This window comes from Misgurnus anguillicaudatus, chromosome 2 (assembly GCF_027580225.2).
Source record: "Misgurnus anguillicaudatus chromosome 2, ASM2758022v2, whole genome shotgun sequence".
In the NCBI taxonomy this organism is placed as follows: Eukaryota; Metazoa; Chordata; class Actinopteri; order Cypriniformes; family Cobitidae; genus Misgurnus; species Misgurnus anguillicaudatus.
In genome coordinates, this window is record NC_073338.2 from 22,777,617 (window position 1) to 22,798,700 (window position 21,084).

General features: G+C 38.4%; 2 protein-coding genes across 2 annotated transcripts in view; both read right to left on the minus strand.

Moving 5' to 3' along the window:
* Positions 1-930: 930 nt before the first annotated feature.
* Positions 931-4,548, minus strand: tmem236 (transmembrane protein 236). The gene is made up of 4 exons (XM_055201961.2): positions 4,009-4,548; positions 3,766-3,838; positions 2,074-2,197; positions 931-1,965 (listed from the first exon to the last, which is right to left on the minus strand). The coding sequence occupies exons 1-4, from the start codon at positions 4,254-4,256 to the stop codon at positions 1,355-1,357; spliced, it is 1,056 nt and encodes a 351-aa protein (XP_055057936.2). The 5' UTR covers positions 4,257-4,548; the 3' UTR covers positions 931-1,354.
* Positions 4,549-8,154: 3,606 nt separating this feature from the next.
* colec12 (collectin sub-family member 12) overlaps positions 8,155-21,084 on the minus strand; it is a 51,731-nt gene continuing 38,801 nt past the window's right edge. Inside the window, exons 11-23 of the mRNA XM_073874810.1 lie at positions 15,765-15,849; positions 15,598-15,673; positions 15,386-15,481; positions 15,160-15,306; positions 14,059-14,149; positions 13,757-13,958; positions 13,400-13,494; positions 11,556-11,644; positions 11,280-11,370; positions 11,144-11,195; positions 10,890-11,043; positions 9,818-9,951; positions 8,155-9,719 (exon numbers count right to left, since the gene is read on the minus strand). Of these exons, the coding sequence (XP_073730911.1) occupies positions 9,518-9,719; positions 9,818-9,951; positions 10,890-11,043; positions 11,144-11,195; positions 11,280-11,370; positions 11,556-11,644; positions 13,400-13,494; positions 13,757-13,958; positions 14,059-14,149; positions 15,160-15,306; positions 15,386-15,481; positions 15,598-15,673; positions 15,765-15,849 (1,514 nt within the window). The 3' untranslated portion in view covers positions 8,155-9,517. The remainder of the gene's footprint in view (positions 9,720-9,817; positions 9,952-10,889; positions 11,044-11,143; positions 11,196-11,279; positions 11,371-11,555; positions 11,645-13,399; positions 13,495-13,756; positions 13,959-14,058; positions 14,150-15,159; positions 15,307-15,385; positions 15,482-15,597; positions 15,674-15,764; positions 15,850-21,084) is intronic.

Consider the following 21,084-nt stretch of genomic DNA (forward strand, 5'->3'; position numbering starts at 1 on the left):
TAAACTTTTCGCTTTTTTCTGTCAACAACCGACATCATTTCTGCTAAATTTCTAATAAAATAATGTTTTTTTTTTCATTTCTTTGCAAAAAATAGAAACGGGACAAAATGGTAAAATAGTAAAAAAAATGTAGATCTTGAAACTCCAAAGAAAGTTGGTTCATTATTAACAACACAATACTAATACATGCATATTAGGTCAAAAATTATATGATTTTTTGAAAGGGCTACACAATTAAGACCAAAAAATCATAATTGTGAGTTATTTCCCCTGATATTGTATTCATTTTGTTATCAGTTATCATTTAATATTATAAATATATTTATAAATAGTATAGTATATATTTAAAAATAGTATTTAATTTTTTTCATTATCATGGTATACCCGAGGCTTAATTGTAACTGTGATTTGTAACCCCACTGTGTAAAATGTTTTCAATCCCAGCTATGTTACTAAGAGTTGCTAACATGTTTCAAAATGGTGTTATGTTTTAGGTAACAAGATAGTGATAATAACAGTATAAGATTGGATTTGGTGACTTACACACCCAACTCAGAAATCAAAAAAATATATAAGATAAAGAAATTTACTTTTATGCCTCCAAAAAACTCTTTGTTCAATATCTTAACCAAAACACATCAACTTTTCACAAATTCCCAGATCATCATCTTTTGACAGTAAGAGAAAATAAGCACAGATTGCTCGGCTCTGTATAAACATGTAAAGTAGCTGTGTTACAATTAACCCTGCGTTAGTTTGTGCCCCGCTCACCCCTACATTGTTGTTTCGTGATTTTATGTCACTCCTTAAGTTTGACATGAAATGGCCACAATTGCTGATTAAAGGTAAAAAAATCGATTGTATAGCCGTCCCTCACCTCTCTACATAACGAATCTTAATGCAAACTTGTGAATTGAACAACACACGGTCTAGGTTTTTGTAACTAGCCTTATATTAACCAAATAGAAAAACAAACAAAAAATGGCATAATGATTTACGACATGTTAAATGTATACATTGTTGTTGTTAGATCAATGTAAAAATGTACAGATTTTTCATGCATAGAAAAAAAAACATGCAATAAACTCACGAGTATACACATACAGCATTTACCAATATACATTTTTCAATAAATACTAAATCCCTGCTTGAAAACAATAACATACAGGTATTTGTGCTGTTGTATAGTTTCAGCCGTCTATACAAAAATATGGTCGGAATATATACACTTTCATTGTGAAAGTAAAACATATTTACAGTTTAAAAATACAGGTGTATGTATTAACAACATTAATCTTTTGTAAATCTGTATCTGCCGCTGCATTTCCTATACAAACCGATCTCCACAATGTCCTCAAAACATACTTCCTCTGTTCAGCCACTTTAATTTAGTCATCAAAACAAAATACACAAAAGATACAATTACAAGAATGTTTTTCATTATGTACAGCACGGGAGTAACATAACCAAAGATTACCACCAGGCATATGCGTACCACCAGGAAAGGCAAATCTTGACAGATGACACTTACTGATGCCAGCAAAGGGCTGTTGGGAGTTATTACTACACGCAGAATAGACAGATAAGCCAGTATGTAGATAGGGAAGACCCAGGCTGAGTAATAGACCGAATAAATCCCAGCCACCCTCACCATTTCCACTGTATCAAACCAGAACATAAAGCTGGCCACACAGATGTTGTGCCGAGGGTCCTGGATCCAGATAAATCGAAAAGGGCCTGATCGATAGTGAGAGGAATACAGATACGCTGCGCTGCTGCTGCGAGAAATGCTGCTCATGTCTGCATTTCCCCAACGACCCGATGGTGAACCGTTCCCCACCGGTGACCTCACGGATGTGTCACCGCCCCCACCATTAGCCTGCATCTGTGCAGAGACTGATGTTACCTGCTGCAAGTGAGTCAGCACCGGCCCCGACATCTCATAGTCCGACCCTAATGCATTTGCTTTTAAAGATAAAAATAGTAGTACACAACTTTAGATAGATTGATAGACAGAGGATAAAAATAGGCTTCTGATAGATAGATAGACAGAATTTGTGTGTTATCTCTTACCCTGTCCTGTCAGAGGAAAAGGGCGAATTCGCTCCACTATGTCCACACAAATGAGGGAGAAGAGGACCAATGAGACAGGAAGCTCAGTGAAGCGGTCATAATCAATCCCTGCATCAACCTGAACCTGCACAACCATAGATAGGCCAGAAGAAAACATTAAGCATCTTTTGCTGTGGTACCAAATAAACCCAAATTATATTATGCATTTAGCAGTCACTTTAAACCAAAGCAACCTGAAGTGCATTACAAGGTTTACATTTTATTTGTAAGTGTGTTCCCTGGGATTGAACCCACAACCTTTTGCATTGCAAATGCAATGATTTACCACTAAGCTACGGGTATTTGTTATCATGAGGAATTTTTAATTTATAGTTAATGTACATTTTAAACTAATAGCTCTCATCCTTTAACCCCATCAGACCCTGGGTCCACTAAAATGGACATTGCATGTTTTGTGGTTCAAACCAATAGAAATGCTGAGCAACCAATCAAAATATGGCACACTTATTAAACGCCTGAAAATCAGTTCTGAAGGGGTTAATCTGAGACTTAAAGGAATAGTCCATTTTCTTAAAAAAAATCCAGATAATTTACTCACCACCATGTCATCCAAAATGTTGATGTCTTTCTTTGTTCAGTTGAGAAGAAATTATGTTTTTTGAGGAAAACATTCCAGGATTTTTCTCATTTTAATGGACTTTAATGGACCCCAACACTTAACAGTTTTAATGTAGTTTAAAACTGCAGTTTCAAAGGACTCTAAATGATCTCAAACGAGGCATAAGGGTCTTATCTAGCGATACGATTGTCATTTTTGACAAGAAAAAATATGCACTTTTAATCCACGACTTCTCGTCTATCTCCGGTCCTGGGACACGCCTGCACGATCTCGCGTAATTGCCTAATGCCGTGGAAAGGTCACGTGTTACATATATGAAACGCACGTTTGCAGATCATTTTAAACAATAAACTGACACCAAGACATTAATTAGTATCATTCGACATACAACAACGTCGGAACGGTCCTCTTTCTTCACACTTGTAAACACTGGGGCGGAGTTTCGTATACGTCATCCGTGACCTCTTGATGTGATGACGTATTACGTGAGGTCGCGCTGGCGCGTCACATGACTGGAGATAGTCGAGAAGTTGTGGTTAAAAAGTGCATATTTTTCTTTTTCTTGCCAAAAATGACTTCGTTTCACTAGATAAGACCCTTATGCCTCGTTTGGGATTGTTTAGAGTCCTTTGAAACTGCAATTTTAAAATGCATTAAAACTGTTAAGTGTTGGGGTCCATTAAAATGTGAAAAATCCTGGAATGTTTTCCTCATTAAACAAAATTTCTTCTCGACTGAACAAAGAAAGACATCAACATTTTGGATGACATGGTGGTGAGTAAATTATCTGGAAAATGGCTGCAATACAGAAGCAACAACATTCCTCAAACTATAATAGACCATCTCTTTGGTTAATAGTAAATCTTCTGTTCTTCACCAGGTTACTTAGTATCTCAGACGAGACCAATCAAAGTTTGTGTTTCGGATTTTATTATGGTCCTATAAAGGTGCTATAAGAAAGGTAACCCAAGTAAAGATCCATAATCATTAAATTTATTTTTAAATAGTATATTAATTAACATAGATTCCAGTTCATACGGTACTTTTACAAATGTGACTAAGCAACGTAATACCTTTGAGCTGGATATGATGATAGCGAAGCATGGTAAAGTGCTAAGCACCACATATGCAAGTGTAAAAGGCTTCCTGTAAGAGGAATAAGGTTTAGGCATTTAATAACTGCACACAATGTTTGTTTAATAAACACGATATGAGAATTAACACAGCTTGAAAGAATTTAATACGTTTTTTCATCCAAGCAGATAATCTGGTCCCTCGATATAATTGATTTTTATACAGTACCGAGACATACTCACCAGTTCGTCACTTCTGAGAATCGTTGTGTCTTAAGGGTCAAGTACTTTAAAGGCACCCAGACAAACAGGGTTACAGACGCCACATAAGCCACAGAGGCCGCCACCACTAGCCAGTATGCCGTGTCGCTGGACTTAACCAATCGAATGACAGAGGCGAAACGCTCCATGACTACGAACACAGGAATACAGAGACACGCAAACTGCAGCACCTCGTACAGAATGAGTTTGATGATCTTCCCAGATAGCATCTTGGCGGTACGAATCTTCAGTGAATCTCCTTATGAGCTGTACACATCTACTACATGTCTCTCACGGCTGAATGACTGAGTGCTCTGGACTCTGTCCCTCTGTCCACTGCTTACACTGCATTCCTACTTGTGTTTTTTTATGGCTGCTGTAATGAAGTGGTCACGATTTTTTTATAGAGTTATGGTAGGAAAAAAGAGGCATCGGTGTAAAACATTATAATGATTGATACAGAGAAAACACAGCTAGATTTGGTTTCAGTACTATTACTTTGTTTTTGTATTTTTTTTAAAGATATCCTGTTAGTAGACTGGCACAGCATTGACCTTGGTAGCTAAACATGGTAACCTATTTTATGTGGAGCATAATACATGTTATAGTACACTGCAAGGGAACCTCTGTCTGTTTACCGAATGTGAAATAAACAGACTGAACGTTAATGAATGTTAAGTCAATCCCAACTAAGCTAAACTTGTAACCTTTGCAACAAAGAGTTCCTTAAATGCCCACTAAGATGCACTGAAATTGAAACAGGGAGTTAGGGTGGGGCATATTGAGAGGCTCCTCCCCCTTTTAACATAACCAATCATGTTTAGCTCCTGTCCCAAATGGCACCCTAAACACTCACCCCCTCGCCCTGCCACCAAAACCGCATTGTGTAACAGTAAGTACTGAATTAGATGAATTACCTACTCATTGACCATTATTTATAGTATGAATACAGTTGAAAGAAAAAGTATGTGAACCCTTTGAGCTTACTTGGATTTCTTCATAAATTGGTCATAAAATGTGTTCTGATCTTCATCTAAGTCACAACAATAGAGAAACACAGTATGCTTAAACTAATACCGCACAAAAATTATACGTTTTCATGTTTTTATTGAACAGAACATGTAAACATTCATAGTGCAGGGTGGAAAAAGCACGTGAACCCTTGGGTTTAATAACTGGTTGATCCTCCTTTGGCAGCAATAACCTCAACCAAACATTTCCTGTAGTTGCAGATCAGACCTGCACAACGGTCAGGAGAAATTTTGGAACATTCCTCTTTACAAAAGTGTTTCAGTTCAGCAATATTCTTGTAATGTCTGGTGTGAATAGCTCTCTTGAGGTCATGCCACAGCATCTCAATCGGGTTGAGGTCAGGACTCTGACTGGGCCACTCCAGAAGGCATATTTTCTTCTGTTGAAGCCATTCTGTTGTTGATTTTCTATGCTTTGGGTCGTTGTCCTGTTGCATCGTCCATGTTAAGCTTCAGTTGGCGGACAGATGGTCTTAAGTTTTCCTGCAAAATGTCTTGATAAACTTTGGAATTCATTTTTCCATCGATGACAGTAATCCGTCCAGGGCCTGAAGCAGCAAAGCAGCCCCAAACCATGATGCCCCCTCCACCATATTTCACAGTTGGGATGAGGTTTTGATGTTGGTGTGCTGTGCCTTTTGTTCTCCACACATAGCGTTGTGTGTTCTTTCCAAACAACTCAATTTTTTTAGTTTCATCTGTCCACACAATGTTTTGCCAGTAGTGCTTTGGAACATCCAGGTGCTCTTTTGCCAACTTCAAACGTGCTGCAATGTTTTTTTTTGGACAGCAGTGGCTTCCTCCCTGGTGTCCTCCCATGAAGTCCATTCTTGTTTAATGTTTTCCTTATTGTAGATTTGTCAACAAAAATGTTAGCATGTGCCAGAGATTTCTGTAAGTCTTTAGCTGACACTCTAGGATTCTTCTTCACCTCATTGAGCATTCTGCGCTGTGCCTTTTGCAGTCATCTTTACAGGACGACCAAGCCTAGGGAGTGTAGCAACAGTGCTGAACTTTCTCCATTTGTAGACAATCTGTCTTACCGTGGACACATGGACATCAAGGCTTTTAGATATAGACACTTGACCACTTGATTACTTAAATGACGTATTTCCTGTATTTTGCCCAAGTGTTCTTGTGGACGTGAAGATCCCTAATGGCACACTTTATGTGGACTTTCGATCTTGTGGGCCTTAAAGGGACAATAAGTAGGATTTACCTAAATTACTTAAATTGTATTTTGCATTCAAACAAATAGTGCTCTCTAGCGCCTCCCTTTTCCAAATGCGTGTTGCAACTACGTTAGCCATTATGTAATCACTGATCTCCTTGTCTGTTTCAGCTGGTTCATGTGTTCTGAATGAAAAGGCATTGGTAGGCTAGTGCTTTTTGTCCCTCTCTGCTGTTATAGTTTTTTAATATGGCGAAACGACATGGAAGCCTTCTAGGACTTACCCGTTCAATGTAAATAAGTAGAAGAAATTCTTAGCTTACAAAGAAAAGTCATTTGACGGCAATGAGGACATATTTATGAATAAAGACATTGATTTTGACTAATAAAACACTTAAAACCCTACTTACTGTCCCTTTAAATTGTACGTGCTCGCTTAAGCTGCATTCAGACTAGCAACGACTACCAGTAGTAGAGCAACCCGATCTCATTGATTTCAATGGAAGCTTGGCGACTTCCAGCAAAACGAATGACAGTGACCATTGGCAACTGGATGGGGCGTGTCTGAAGTGTGCTCATCAGTGCCCTGTTTGCACCAGCGATGCGGGCTTCAGCAAAGCCTGCACTGCTGCAGGCTTCACGCATTTTACCAACCCAGAAGTCCTTGTGAAAGAGCAATCAGATGACGGATGGGGAGAGATCACCCGGATGGGCAACTTCTCTTCCTATTTCTGGCCAGTTGGACACCATGCAGTCTTGTGGAATTAAACAGACATGCCTACAAGTGCACATGAAGTGCGCCATTTAGGGCAAGGTCTTAGTCTACCTCACAGCATAGAAGCTGATGAGATGATCCAGTGCAAAATGATGTCATAAAAATTGTTGTTCTGTATTAGTGAGAGACTTAATAATGCTTAAATCTTCCAAATGCAAATTTTAAATGCTTTGGAGCCCACAAGTTTATAGTTTAGGTGTCTCCAATCCTGATCCTGAAGGGCTACCGTCCTGAAGATTTTAACTCAAACACAGCTGAAGCAGCTAATCAATGTGTTCAGGGTTGCTTAATGATTACAGACAGCAGTGTTGGAGCTGGGTTGGAACTGCGGGACGGTAGCCCTCCAAGAGCAGGGTTGGAGACACCTGTTTTATATATTCTTATGCAGCGTTTACACCAGCCACGCTAGAGGCGGCTTCAAGCGCGAGTGATTTCAATGTTAAGTCAATGTGAAGACGCATTAACGCGCGTCTGGAGGTCTTGCGGCGCAGAGGAGGCGTTTGGTGCGGCACATTTTCACTTTTACACATAAATACACATTTCACTTTTGAGTCACGTGACGTTTATCGACCCGCGCTGTTTATTTTCCCCTATAGTAAGGTGACCAAATACAAACCGGTAACTCTCTCTATAAGTGCACAATCAACATCAGCCATCTTGCAAACAGACAACTGCATAGCACTTGCCCCTCCCACAAGAAGCGGATTTTGCCACTGACGCGCGTCAAATGCTTGCTTTTCCCGTGCGTCTACTTCGCTCTACACGCGCAGAAAAGGCAAGCATTTGACGCGCGTCAGAGAGAGGGGCAATTGCTATGCGGTTGTCTGTTTGCAAGATGGCTAATGTTCATTGTGCATTTATCAAGAGAGTTACCGGTTTGTATTTAGTCACCTTACTATAGAGGGAAAATAAACGTCACGTGACTCAAAAGTGAAATGTGTATTTACAACTTGTGTATGAATGCATTCAAACGGAAAACTAGGTGCATTAGATGCGATTTTGATGCCTCGAACGCGGTTGGTGTAAACGCAGCATTATGGCTAAAACATTAATTATAAAACAATGCAGACTTTAAACAATAAACCATCTAAAATGCATTTCCCCAAAACAAAACACAAATGACGCATAATCACAAGACACAATCTGTGCTGTACATTTGGCCTAGTTTTATTGTGAATACTAATAAGTAATAAGGTGATTAAAATAGTACATACAAACAACTGGGTACATTTAACAGAACGGATACACCAAAAACAGTCATTTTCCCTGTGGATAAGGTTTACGTAAGGATTATCATTTCCGTGTGCAAATAAGGTCTTACATTAGAACTGGCTCATGGTCCCAGGGTTCCAATTTTCGAAAATGTTCTCTATGAAACGTCAACAACTACTCGGATAACACTGTAGCTACATAGAGACCGAGATGTGAGCTTACTTGTCTGAACGAATGGCATATGAGCCAGTCAGTTTTCTTTAGTGTGGGTTCAGCCCTTGCCGGGACTTACAAACATGAGGTTAATCAGTCATTCAATACGCTACAGAGCATTTAAACCCCCTTCAAACTCATTTCTGGTAGACATTTTGAGGAAAATTACAAATCCAAGTTACCTGGAACGGTTACGGTAAATGTTTAGAGGGAAGGGTTACGATTAATACCGTTCTAGTTCTTTGAGTCGAAATGATATAAGTAACTTTTGACACGTCTTAAATTAGGAAAGTGAAAGGGGTAAATTAAAAGTGCATGACGTGGGGTAGTATAGCTACCCACCTTCCCATGTGCCCTTTCTACGGAACAAGCAGCTGCTTTGAAAGTGACTTCGAAAGACAGAAGTGAGTTCTCATATATACACATCTGCACATAGGCAGAATATTACATCCTTCTATTAACGTACTGTCAATTAAACAGCAAAACAACAATCAAAATATAAATAAAATGCACTAAAACAATTGGTTTAACACTGAGTAGTGAGCTTAAAGACATCAGGGTGATGGGTCACTGTCAAGTCTGTGGCAGTGTTTCGCTACATGGTTCTGGAGGAGAGGTGACATGACTTCGGTCGACCCAAACTCTCTCACAGACACACAGTACACTCATTCAAACAATGATGATGACCTCCCCTACAGGACCTATTGTGACAAACACTGGACTATTAGGACCTACACTTGTAATGTATATACAACACAAACATGCACTCTTGTGTTTATCCTGTAAGAAAATTCCAGTCATGAATTACTACGATTTTGCCATATAACTTCATGTTTTTCATCACTTTAAACTGAATTTTTTTTGTAAAATGTAAAGGATCAATTAATCTGCTTTCTGAGAACACAACCAGTTAGTAGTCAACACTCTGCATATCATTTCATGATCAAAATCAGCGTTTCTGTGTATGTTTGTAGTGTTTAAACAAAAGGAAAAAAACAATCTAGAAGATTTCTTTGCATGTCTGCGTTTCTTTTAAACTGAACGTTATTTATGACCGTATGTGTGCGTGTCTGTCAGTCTCTGTGGGTCCTATAACAGAGCTCTCTCGGGGTAATGGGTCTGTTGGTTGTCTGTTGTAGGTGGGAGGCTCTGGGCGGAGGGCACGGCGTTACCGGGAGTCTGGGTCATTGGAGCGTTAGCTGGGTTCTGGTAGGACTGAATATCAGCTGGGGGAAGGCTTCCTGGGGCGGGGCTGTACACTGGAGGCTGGCCCATGTACATATGGACATCACTAATATATATACAAAATTAAATCTATTAATCCTTGATTTGTTACACATAATAAAATTGTTAACCAAAGAACATGCAAAATTTAATTTGTGCTGTTACCTGGGAGCTGGCTGCCCGGCCATTGGTGTTCCTGTTTGATTCATTGCAGTGAGCTGCTCCATTGGAACATTGTAAACGGGTACACCTGTGCTACCCATTGCATACTGCCCTCCAGTGGGCTGGCCAGGGTACACCTGAAAATACATGCATACTCTTAAATATGATATTTTGGTGCCAAAATAATGTTAAAAAATGATGTGACCCTGTCTGTGAAATCCAGGCTAAAGGCTCATAATCCAACTATAATTAAAGGGACACTTCACTTTTTTTGAAAATATGTTCATTTTCATGCTCCCCTTGAGTTAAACATTTCATTTTTACCGTTTTGGAATCCATTCAGCTGATCTCCGGGTCTGGTGTTAGCACTTTTAGCATAGCTTAGCATAATCCATTGAATTTGATTAGACCATTAGCATGGCGCTAAAAAAATAACCAAAGAGATTCATTTTTTTCCTATTTAAAACGTGACTTTTCTGTAGTTACATTGTGTACTAAGACCGACAGAAAATTAAAAGTTGTAATTTTCTAGGCAGATATGGCTAGGAACTATACTCTCATTCTGGCGTAATAATTAAGGACTTTTCTGTTGTACCATGGCTACAGGAGGCACAATGATATTACGAAGTGCCATATCTGTCTAGAAAATCGCAACTTTTAATTTTCCGTCGGTCTTAGTACACAATGTAACTACAGAAGAGTAAAGTTATAAATAGGAAAAATATCGAAACTGGTTATTTTTAGTGCGATGCTAATGGTCTTATCAGATTCAATGGATTATGCTAAGCTATGCTAAAATTGACCTAGAGATCGGCTGAATGGATTCCAAAACGGTAAAAATCAAATACTTAACTCTAGGGGAGCATTTCACCGTAATTCATTCATTGAGAAAACGCGCATTTGCCCGATTAATTGTCACAACCCTAGATCACATATATGTATTCATCATGATCATCCTAAGTAATTTCCAGCAAACAAATTACATTAAATTATAACTTATTTAAATTCTTATTTCTTGCTTGGAGTAATAAAGTAATCCGAGATGCCTTCACAGCTTAGGTTTGCAGGATCTCACCTGTTGGGAAGCATTGGGTGTCTGCTGCATGTAGTATTGCTGGCTCTGTAGTTTAGCATACATAGCATACACTGGGTCTTCATTCATCAGCTTAGCATAGAGAGACAGCGCTTCCATGACCTTCACGTTTAGTTCAGACAGTTCTGAGTGTTTTCTGAAAGCAAGCGCGAGACATTTATGATGGGTGATCTGTAGAGAACAGTGTGTGCATGTGTTTATGCCCTTTTTAATATGCAGCCGGATATGTTGAATACCTGTCAATCTCCTCCAATTTCTGATCAATGAGGGGACCCATCTGATTGCAGGCAGCTAGTGGGGGAGAGAAAACCAACCATGATGACTTTACAATTTTCACACAAAAATCAACAGTGGATTTAGTGAATTCAGACTCAGCCTCCAGCTGCAGAAGCTCACAGGAATCTGACTGATCGTCGGTTGGGTCTGCACTCTGGATCATCTGAAGCAGCTGGTCGATTTTCTCCTGTGGGAAAAAGTCACTGGATGAAGAATCATAAACCAGACTGCATTATACTTCAAGGGCTGCTACTACTCATTTTAGAGACTTTGTGATACCTCGGTGTATATCACTGTGGTCATACTTTTATGTAGTTGTAAAGTGCCTGTTTGAATACTAATGCCAGATGAAACAGAGGCTGGCTGACTCACCTCATCGATATAGACAGGCTCTGGTTCTGGTTCAATCGTCTCTACCTGGATGTCTTCACTGAACTGCACAGTCTTTTTCTCGGTTTTCACTGATTGGATAGACAGTACAGTTTAGTATATGGGAAATGGGGAGAAAGCAAAGACAACAAACCTGCATGATGGTATGTGAAGCCTTGTCTACTGATTTATATCTTAAATTGGGAGGCAACATAAATATATTCTTTGTTTTCTGTATATATTTATATATATACACCGACTTTTGGGACTTTAGCTTATTCACCATATCCCCCAGAGTTAGATAAGTCCATACATACCTTTTTCATCTCTGTGCGTGCCATAACTCTGTCTGAAGCACCCACCGCTAGCCTAGCTAAGCACAAAGACTTGAAGTAAATGGCTTCAGCTAGCATACTGCTCCCAATGAGTGACAAAATAACACCAACATATTCCTATTTATATGTTGTGATTTTTATAGTCACAGCGTGTACAAATAACAAGGTGTTATTGAGACACAGACATCTTTTAACCATATACATACTGGGAACTATATTCTCAGAAGGTGAAGCACTGCTACTTGGGCGGAGTGATTTGCTTGCAGCACCTGAGAAGCCCAGTGGTGAGGAGCAGAGAGTTTGCGAAAGTGTTGCGTTAATCACTCCGACCAAGTGTTTCGCCTTCTAAGAACCTAGGTGCTATTTTGTAACTTATTGGGAGCAGTATGCTAGCTGGAGCCATTTACTTCCAGTCTTTGTGCTAAGCTAGGCTAATGGTGGGTGCGTCAGAAAGAGTTACGGCACGCACGGAAATGAGACATAGGCTATGTATGGACTTATGTAACTCTGGGGGATACGGTGAATAAGCCAAAGTCCCAAAAACTTGGGGTGTTCCTTTAAGAGTTGGATTCCTCATGCTAAACATAGGCAAAGTGTCAAAAAGCAGTTGAATGTATGACTGCACCAGGGTTCGTACAAGTTTTGGAAAGATTTTTCGAACGTGTAAGATTCATACGTAACAATCTTGCTCCATTTCTTTTATGGGCAATTTCAGTGCAGGAAGTAGAGTGGAAGCCCTTATATGGGCACTAACCAGAATAGCACACACACACACACACACCAACAGCTGACACAAAATCAATGTCACCGTAGAAGTGTGTTGTTTGAGAGGGAAATTTAAGCTTGGTTAGCTTCACAAGGATATCGTTTGCTTATGCAGGGTTGCGGTTTGTTTAACACTGTTGAAATGGGGTCCCAATCGGGTCATAAGTCACAGGCGGTAGGTAAAACTGAATGAAATGTCTGCGTTTTGTTGGCAATTGGTGTGCAAGTGAATATAATGTAAACGATACCAACATGTAGTGAATCATAAGTTGTGCAGAGATAGTGGGATAATGTTTTGTGTGTATTTCTTGCATGTGACTCGCTCTGCCCGCGGTACACCTCGAGGGGATCGGGTTTATATCGGTACAGCAGATCTGTCGTTTATAAATCTGATAAAATTAAAGACTCTTTGGATATACAGTATGAAGGATGTAATACTACGCTCTAGGTGCTTAAGATGATAACCTGACATAATGAGTAACAGCGTGCGTTATGTGAGCTTAAATAATGCAGCTTTCTTGGAATTAGTCTGACAGATGCCTTGTGTGATATTAATGCTCATATTTATGTAATAATCCGAAGCGTTGTGAGTGACAATGTATGTGTCAGAAACGCCAAACCAGACGGTATTGTCGTGACATCCATGCATTTTTAAAAACTGTCCCATTTTGGGAAAGTAAAGGGACACAGTGGAGCAGAGCTTCAGACTCATAGATGAAAAAGACAAGATGTGACAGCTCTACTCACTCATCTCAGGCTCTGCTGTCAAATCTGCAGTCACAAAATTTGATGGAAAAAGCCCAACACCTTGATACGTCTCGCCCTTCCACCAGTTAGGGTCACTGTAATAGAGAGCATACAAGTCACTTCTCACTGATCATTGCTTATAAACCTAAACTCTGTGTTCAGAATCATTAGCTAAATCACTGTTTCTATAAATAGGATGGTATTCAATAAACGTGCTTTACTCTGAGTCTGAAACACAGCCATTTCGTTATCATGTACTTGTAACCTAGCAACCAAAAGAGCCAAATTAACGTGGCTAATATTAAATTGAAACCATCTAACGAATCACAAAATCCAAACATGCACAATCAGAATTACCTGTCATCCAAGATAGTGATGATTTCCCCAGATTTAAAGGTGAGTTCGTTGTCCTCGGCTGCCTCAAAGTCATAGATGGCTCTGACCTTTCTACCGTCAGTCTTGTGAGAGTTGAGGAGGCCGCTGGTGCTCGGGTAGAGGCCGGACAGAGAGACCTGAGGCTGCTGCTGTTGACGCTGGTCTTTCAGAGACAGCTCGATCGCTGAGAGATAGTCAGAGAGACAGGCACAAAAGCAGTCAGATAACCCCTCTTTCTTCAAGGCAATTCATTGCTGCCCTCAACATTGCAGATGTAAGCACACCTTTAGCGAGGTCCTCCTCCTCCTTCTTGTTTGTTAACGTCGCAGGATCTTTAGCTACTAATGCAGGACTGGCTTTTGCTTGCTCTGCTGCCTAAACAAATTTAAGAAACATATCAACAGTTAAAATCGCATAACATTTTTGTGTATTAGATTTCATCTACAGTGTGAAAATGCAAACTTTTGAACTTTAGAAGTTCTTGAAAACTGGTAGTATCGTCTATCGACACAACCCTTGCAACCATAACACTATATACAGAGCCCAGTTTACTGACATGTCTGGGTGATTTTCACGAAATCCAGATTTAGAAGGTGTCCAGCATCAGAATTTTTAAAAAGCCATTGAAGCTAAAATTTTTGCACATATAAGATTAAGGTCTGAACTTACTATAACCATTATTTTTAGAGGATTTAAAAAAAATTTTCCTATAGAATTATTTAAATTTTTTAGATTATCATTATTAAATACCGCAACATGATATTACATTAAATATATGCATTTACAAACTCATGTTTCGGTAATGAGAACTATAAAGTTGTCTATGTATTATGACAAACAATATTTCAACTTTTATCTGCAGAGAAAAAATAAGAACTGCTTACCTGGTAGCCATCTTGAGTGTCACAGTCATTTATGTCCCTTCCAACTATTTTTTTGAAAATGTTAGTTCCTTGAGGGCTTAAACAATGATTGAAAATTGTTGCGGAGGATGAGAAAATTTGTATTCCTTATTTATATTCCTTATTATTGTCTCTACATTTACCAAAGATTACCAAATGTTTCTTTACTGTAAATGTTTATAGTATAACATGCACTGAATATTTTTTAATTATAAATATTTCCATGTCAAACAACCCAAATCCAGTCATCAACATGTTGCGGTAATGAAAATGTTCATCCTAATTGTGGAAAAACAACAAAATTGGTTCGTATGATGTCATTTGAAATCATGTGCAAAATAGTACGTGAAAATATGTTTGTAACTGTATGCTTTTTATTTTGATAGCATTTACTTTTTATCAAAATGTTTCATGACACCTCATAAGTCTAATTTCGCGAGAATCAACCATCTGTACAGTTAAGAGCTGAATTGGCCTACTAACCTGGGAGCCCACCGCAGGGAATATGACGCCCTGTTCTCTGAGGTTCTTGATCATGGCGGAGATGAGGCTGAGCTGCGGGTCATTACGGAAATCCTCGGCCCATTCCACCATGAGAGCCTTCAGCTTTTCACAAACCTTTGGATGGCCCTAAAAATCAGATACCTAAACGTCAGCCAAATGACAAAGCATACAGTATGTCTACGTAACAGCAAAATGAAGCACATACCTTATTTAGCACGTTGCTTACTTCACTAGCAAATTCCCGGGAACAAACCTCTAAATGGAAAATTTTTCCACAGTTTGACACACAGGCACCAAGTAGCTAAGAGGAGAAAACACACAAAAAGCAGCACATTTCAAGAACTAGAGTTTCATTCTGAATAAAGCTCACCCATGTGCTTTGATGTTGTAGAACGCATTAAGAATCGATTGTCTTACCGTCAATGCTTGCATGGCAACATGGGGATCCTTGTGATTCACTCTTCTCATTATAGATCGCAAGCATTCTTTAGGCCTTCAGAAGATAATGAGGATTAATAATCAATAGAGACACTAATCAAAGCACTTATAAATCATAAACATCCAATAGGTTACTGCTCACTAACCCAGTGCGAGACTGCCCGATCTTGTCACATATGTCCAGAATGAGACCCCAGTCCTCAGCCGTGTTCATCTCACTTGTTGATTTCTCTGCAGATAAATAATTGCTTAGATGTTTTCTTTCACTCTTCGTGACAAATGTTTCATGCCATTTTGCAGACATGAAGGCACACTCATATGCAAGTGAATGTGTAATAATGGTGCAGGTTTACAGATTCCTTTATTTACTATAATCACAAGTTGACCCATAACCTACATTAGTTGACATTGTGAAAATCAATCCAACAAGCTGTTCGTGAGCATACAGAATAACATAAACACAAAACACCTCTGTGATGATACTGATGATTGGACAATAGTACTATTCAAAACAAGGTATCATTTTATATAGAGTATAACCCACAATGAAGGATAATTTTATTGTTTGTGTGTTTGTTTTTTATTTTAAGATTTCCTTATACCTCGCGAGATTTGATTGAGTGTAACATGTATTCATGTATAACATGTATTCAAAACATTTTTAGCTCGTCCACATTCAACCACATTCAGAGGTTGTCAAAATCACTTTCGATCGGATTGCTTTCGATTGGAGTGTCTATTATTCAAGCTCGCAGCGGAAGAATGTACAGGTGTGAGGCGTTTGGAAAAATAGGTCCACAAGTTTACAACAAATGCTAAAACACCTGTTGGAAAGCATCTTTTGCAGCAATTTTTGTGTGAGCATATCAGTAAACACCCCTGACCACTCGGTGAGTTTCACGTCTTTGTAAACGAAAGTTTAATGCATTTTAGGAAGGATTGTTCCAGTGCACCTATACACATATTGTAGGGGGGGTAAACAACAAACACCCAAAAATTCTCGGGGCAGCCACATATGTCGAAATTTCAGTCAAAAGTTAAACCGTTCTATTCCATCATAAACAATCTGAAAACAGGGCTTTAAGTGTAAAATACCGAACTTGTCTCTCTGCTGTCATTTAAATGACTCGCCCACAGTCTCGACAAAACCACCCCCTCAAAGTAAGCAGGACAGAAGTGGTCGAAAGTGGACAAAAGAGTCAGATTTAAATACCAGGTGTAAACAGAATGGCCCTCATTTATCATTCTTGCATAGGAACGGGCGTATATATTGGCGTAAGATTATGCTTACATTCCTCTCACCATCTGATTTATGAAACTGTGCGTACCTTTGATAGTCAGGTGTACGCAATACCTGCCCTTCATAAATGCCGCGGGTGAAAACGATCGTCATTAGAATAACACGCCCATATAAAGTCAAGTCTCCGCCTCTCCCACACCCTCATTTTACGCCACTGACTCACGGGAGACGGCAAAGAAGAGAAGCCAGCGAAGTGGAAAGAAACAAAATTGTTTTATTTTGGGCGTTTAAAGAGTGGGATTAAAGACACATTAATAATTGCATGACAATTTGTAATATTCTTCTTATTATTTTTATTATTAATGATGCTTAATGATACTTATAATAATAATAATAATAATAATAATAATATAATAATTATTATTATTATTATTTACTGTTGCCTACATCTAAATTCTATGTCTGCTTAAAGTTTTTTTTTTTAAATAAAATTTTTTTAATGATGTAATAACTTTTGTAGTGTGTTGTTCTGTATTTACATACACTGTAAAAAAAAATCCGTAGAAATTTGCAGCTGGGTTGCCGGCAACTTACAGTGGATTTAAATTTATGTTATTACTCGCAACATTTTGTTCAAAGTTAAATGAACATTAAACATTTACAAGTCTTTGTCTTTACAGAATAAAACTAGAAAACAGCATCAAGCAAAACATTCTGGGAAACAAAATCTGAAGCAAAAAACTGAAAACGTTTGATGATGATTTCTGGTTCCCAGAATGCTTTGCATGAGGCTGTTATTGTATAGTTTTATTCTGTAAAGATATGTTAATATTTAAAATTTATTCAACTTTGAACAAACTCTTGCCAGTAAATAACATAAATTTAAATCTACGGTAATTTACCGGCAACCCAGCTGCAATACCATTTAATTTCTACGGATTTTTTTTTACAGTGTACAGTTGTTTGTTAGCTATATCTTAGATCCAGTTTGATACGGAGCTCTGGATATAATTCAAATTAACAATTTGTTTTCACGACATCCACATGTTTTACTAGGCTAATTCATAATTTAAAGTAATACTAATTGTAATAGTAATTACGAAATATTATATTAATTAATTCCAAGGAACAAACTGTTGAATATTGGGAACGAATTCTAAATTCATGGCCATACTTTAGACTAAATAAGAAAAAGAAGTGTCCATAATGTAGCATAAAAGATAATTCTTGGCCATGATTTTGTCTACATGTCATGATCAGATTCAGGGCTCCATTCACCACGAGAATCTTATCTTACCTATTCATGTATTCATTTATCATCGAATGTAACTAACTAGCTCACCTTTTGATGCATTATTACCATGTTTTCGTAGCACATCCTTGTGCTTTCTTGCAATGTGCCGCTTCAGTTTCCAGGATGAATATTTGCTAACTTTTACAGTTTCTCCGCTCTCCCTTTCAATGTTTTCTTCCTGTCCAATCTTAACTTTGATTTTTACTTTACATTTATGTATAAGGCTTGAATTCCATAACTTATTGCTAGACATTTTTACAGATTCTCGAACTAGCAAATTATCAAAGTGCGTTCTGGGTTCAACGAGCGGTGCTAAGCGAGCAGAATTTTCGGAAAAAGGCGCTCACGTGCTCTGGCCTGAAACGGTTTGCAACTTAAAGAATACATATGCATACAAATCAAATGCTTTGGTAAAGTCACACAAATTAAACATTGAAGTTCATGTTGCAAAAAAAACCCACTTAAGTTTATAATTACTATGTTGTTGTTGTTTTTTACAGTGGGTCATAATATATCATATACTATTTTAGTTTGTCAGTGCGTTTTGTTGTGTTAGGGATTTTTTTCTGTGCATTTCCTAACTCAAAACGTGCGTACACCACCTCCTGAGCTGGCGTAGGATTTGAGCGTGCCGTACGCCAACGTCCATATTGATAAATCTTAAAATCACCGTAGTTTTGGGTGTACGCTGGAAATTTCGTGTACGCACTTTTGATAAATGAGGGCCAATGTGTCTCTCTCATCCGCTTGTGATCCGATCGACGAAAACACATCTTAATACCAAGTGTAAACAGACTCTATTGGACCTCATCAGTCCAAATGCAATTTTTCTACATGACCAATGGGAATCTGATAATATTTAGCAAGTGTTAGCGGCAAAAAAAAATTAAGTTACATTAATTTGTGGCTTTAAATCCTATTCAAATTAAATTTCTGAAAGTCAGTTTCAGTTCTAAACACTGATTAAATGTGGCATAGCTTTTTACTTATTTCACGGGCGCAGTAATATTGACGGAAGTTTGAGCGAGAAGAGGAGTAGTCAGGAGTGATGATGCTACTGAGCGCGAGGTCAAAGTGCTGCCAATCGCCACGTTTTATTTTGTGCCATCATACGTACTCGTGTAACTACTCATGTAACAGTCTTTAAATAGGGAAAACATGGAAGTGTTTGGTGGCTTCTAAATTATCCCTGTTTGGATCATAAGGAATGAATGGGGCGCTAGGCTTAATAGTCTGTGCTGCACAAAGATTAAATGCACGCATTAAAAAAAGATAGGTATGTATTAATATGTCTAAGTTAAGGTAAGAACATAGTAAAATATTGAAAAACTGTGGTTTTTCCTTTACTATTGTCTTTTAAAGCACTACATAATATGTCCCCAAATTATATTTTAAATCTCTTAATGAGTGTTATATACACCTGTAAGACTTCTAAGATCAACAAACCATCTGCTGTTGGCTGTACCGAAGGCTAAAGGGGATTGGGCATTCTAAATTATAGTCTGATGCTGCGTCCGAAACCGCCTACTACATACTATATAGTACGCGAAAAGCAGTAGGCGAGGCGAGTATTATGTCCGAATACATAGTATTCGAAAAACAGTATGCGAAAAGTACCCGGATGACCTACTACTTCCGGTTAGATTTTGCAGTGTGCAAACGATGGACGCTTCACTATCCCATGATGCCCCGGACGAGGAGTTATCCAACGAAGAAGAAGAGGCACGCGGCTGTTTTCGCGCTGAAATGACACAACGTGATGACGACGTATGTCACATGATGTAACAACATGGCGGATGTAGTACGTCCGAATCTCATTCATACTACCAGGATTCATACTTTACAGTGCCTACTGTTTTAACGCCAAGTAAGTAGGTACTTCATCTAATTCAGTACCTACTATACAGTATGCGGTTTCGGACGCAGCCTGAGACTCTAAACAGTGCTGCATGAACTCAGTCACACCTATTTCAAACCTCCATGCAACATCATTGCTATAGAAACCAATGCAGCTATTCCGGAAAACTTAAAAGTGCTACAGGAAACAAATTGGATCTGAACAGTTGTGCTACACAGTTTGGACATTCAAATCAGATATGCAGAGTGTGAACATAGTCTATGATGTACAGATTTCTTCTGGGTCTTTTTCGCATGAGAAATATCTAAGACACTAGAGACTAAAGTTTTTATTTGCTCATCTCTTACTTTCATTGATGTCTACTGGAAATATCTGAGATATTACAGAGTGTGACTTTATCTTCTTATGAGAACAGACCACCATAAACATCACTGGCAAAGACAACTGCATACATTTCATCTTGTAATGCAGACAAATTGCATCTGTCAATCATTCATTTACATGCTGACATCATGACCACTAAACCATTTCAACTGCAATACATAAACATGTTTTAGTCAGTCCGTGTGTGTATCTCAACCATAGATCTTCAGATGAATATCAAGCTGGCTTTAAACCACAATAAGCATTAAATTAATTTTTATCAGAATTTTAAGTTTGCACTGCAAAACATAATCAGTTTTCAATGTGATATAATGATACTATGTAACCCTATACTTAATCCTAACAACAATCTACTATAAAGGCGCCAGACATGTGCTAGTTTCAGAATAAAAACAGTCATCAAAAACACCAGTAATAATATCAATAAACACTGCTAGTAATAATATACTAGATAATGAACAGATGGTACTGTCTAACATTTGCAGCGTCACTCTATGAACCGTTAGCTCATGTACAGACTGCATACGCTTCATGTCGCCCTGAATAAAACCAATAATTGTCAACTGGAAATGATCCGTTTTTGCTTGTTACTGCACTGGCAATTCCACACGAACACAAAAAATACGATTTTCTTCGTTAACAGTAACAGCTGCTCGAGCTACAAACTTAGCTAGCAAACAAGCTAATAAC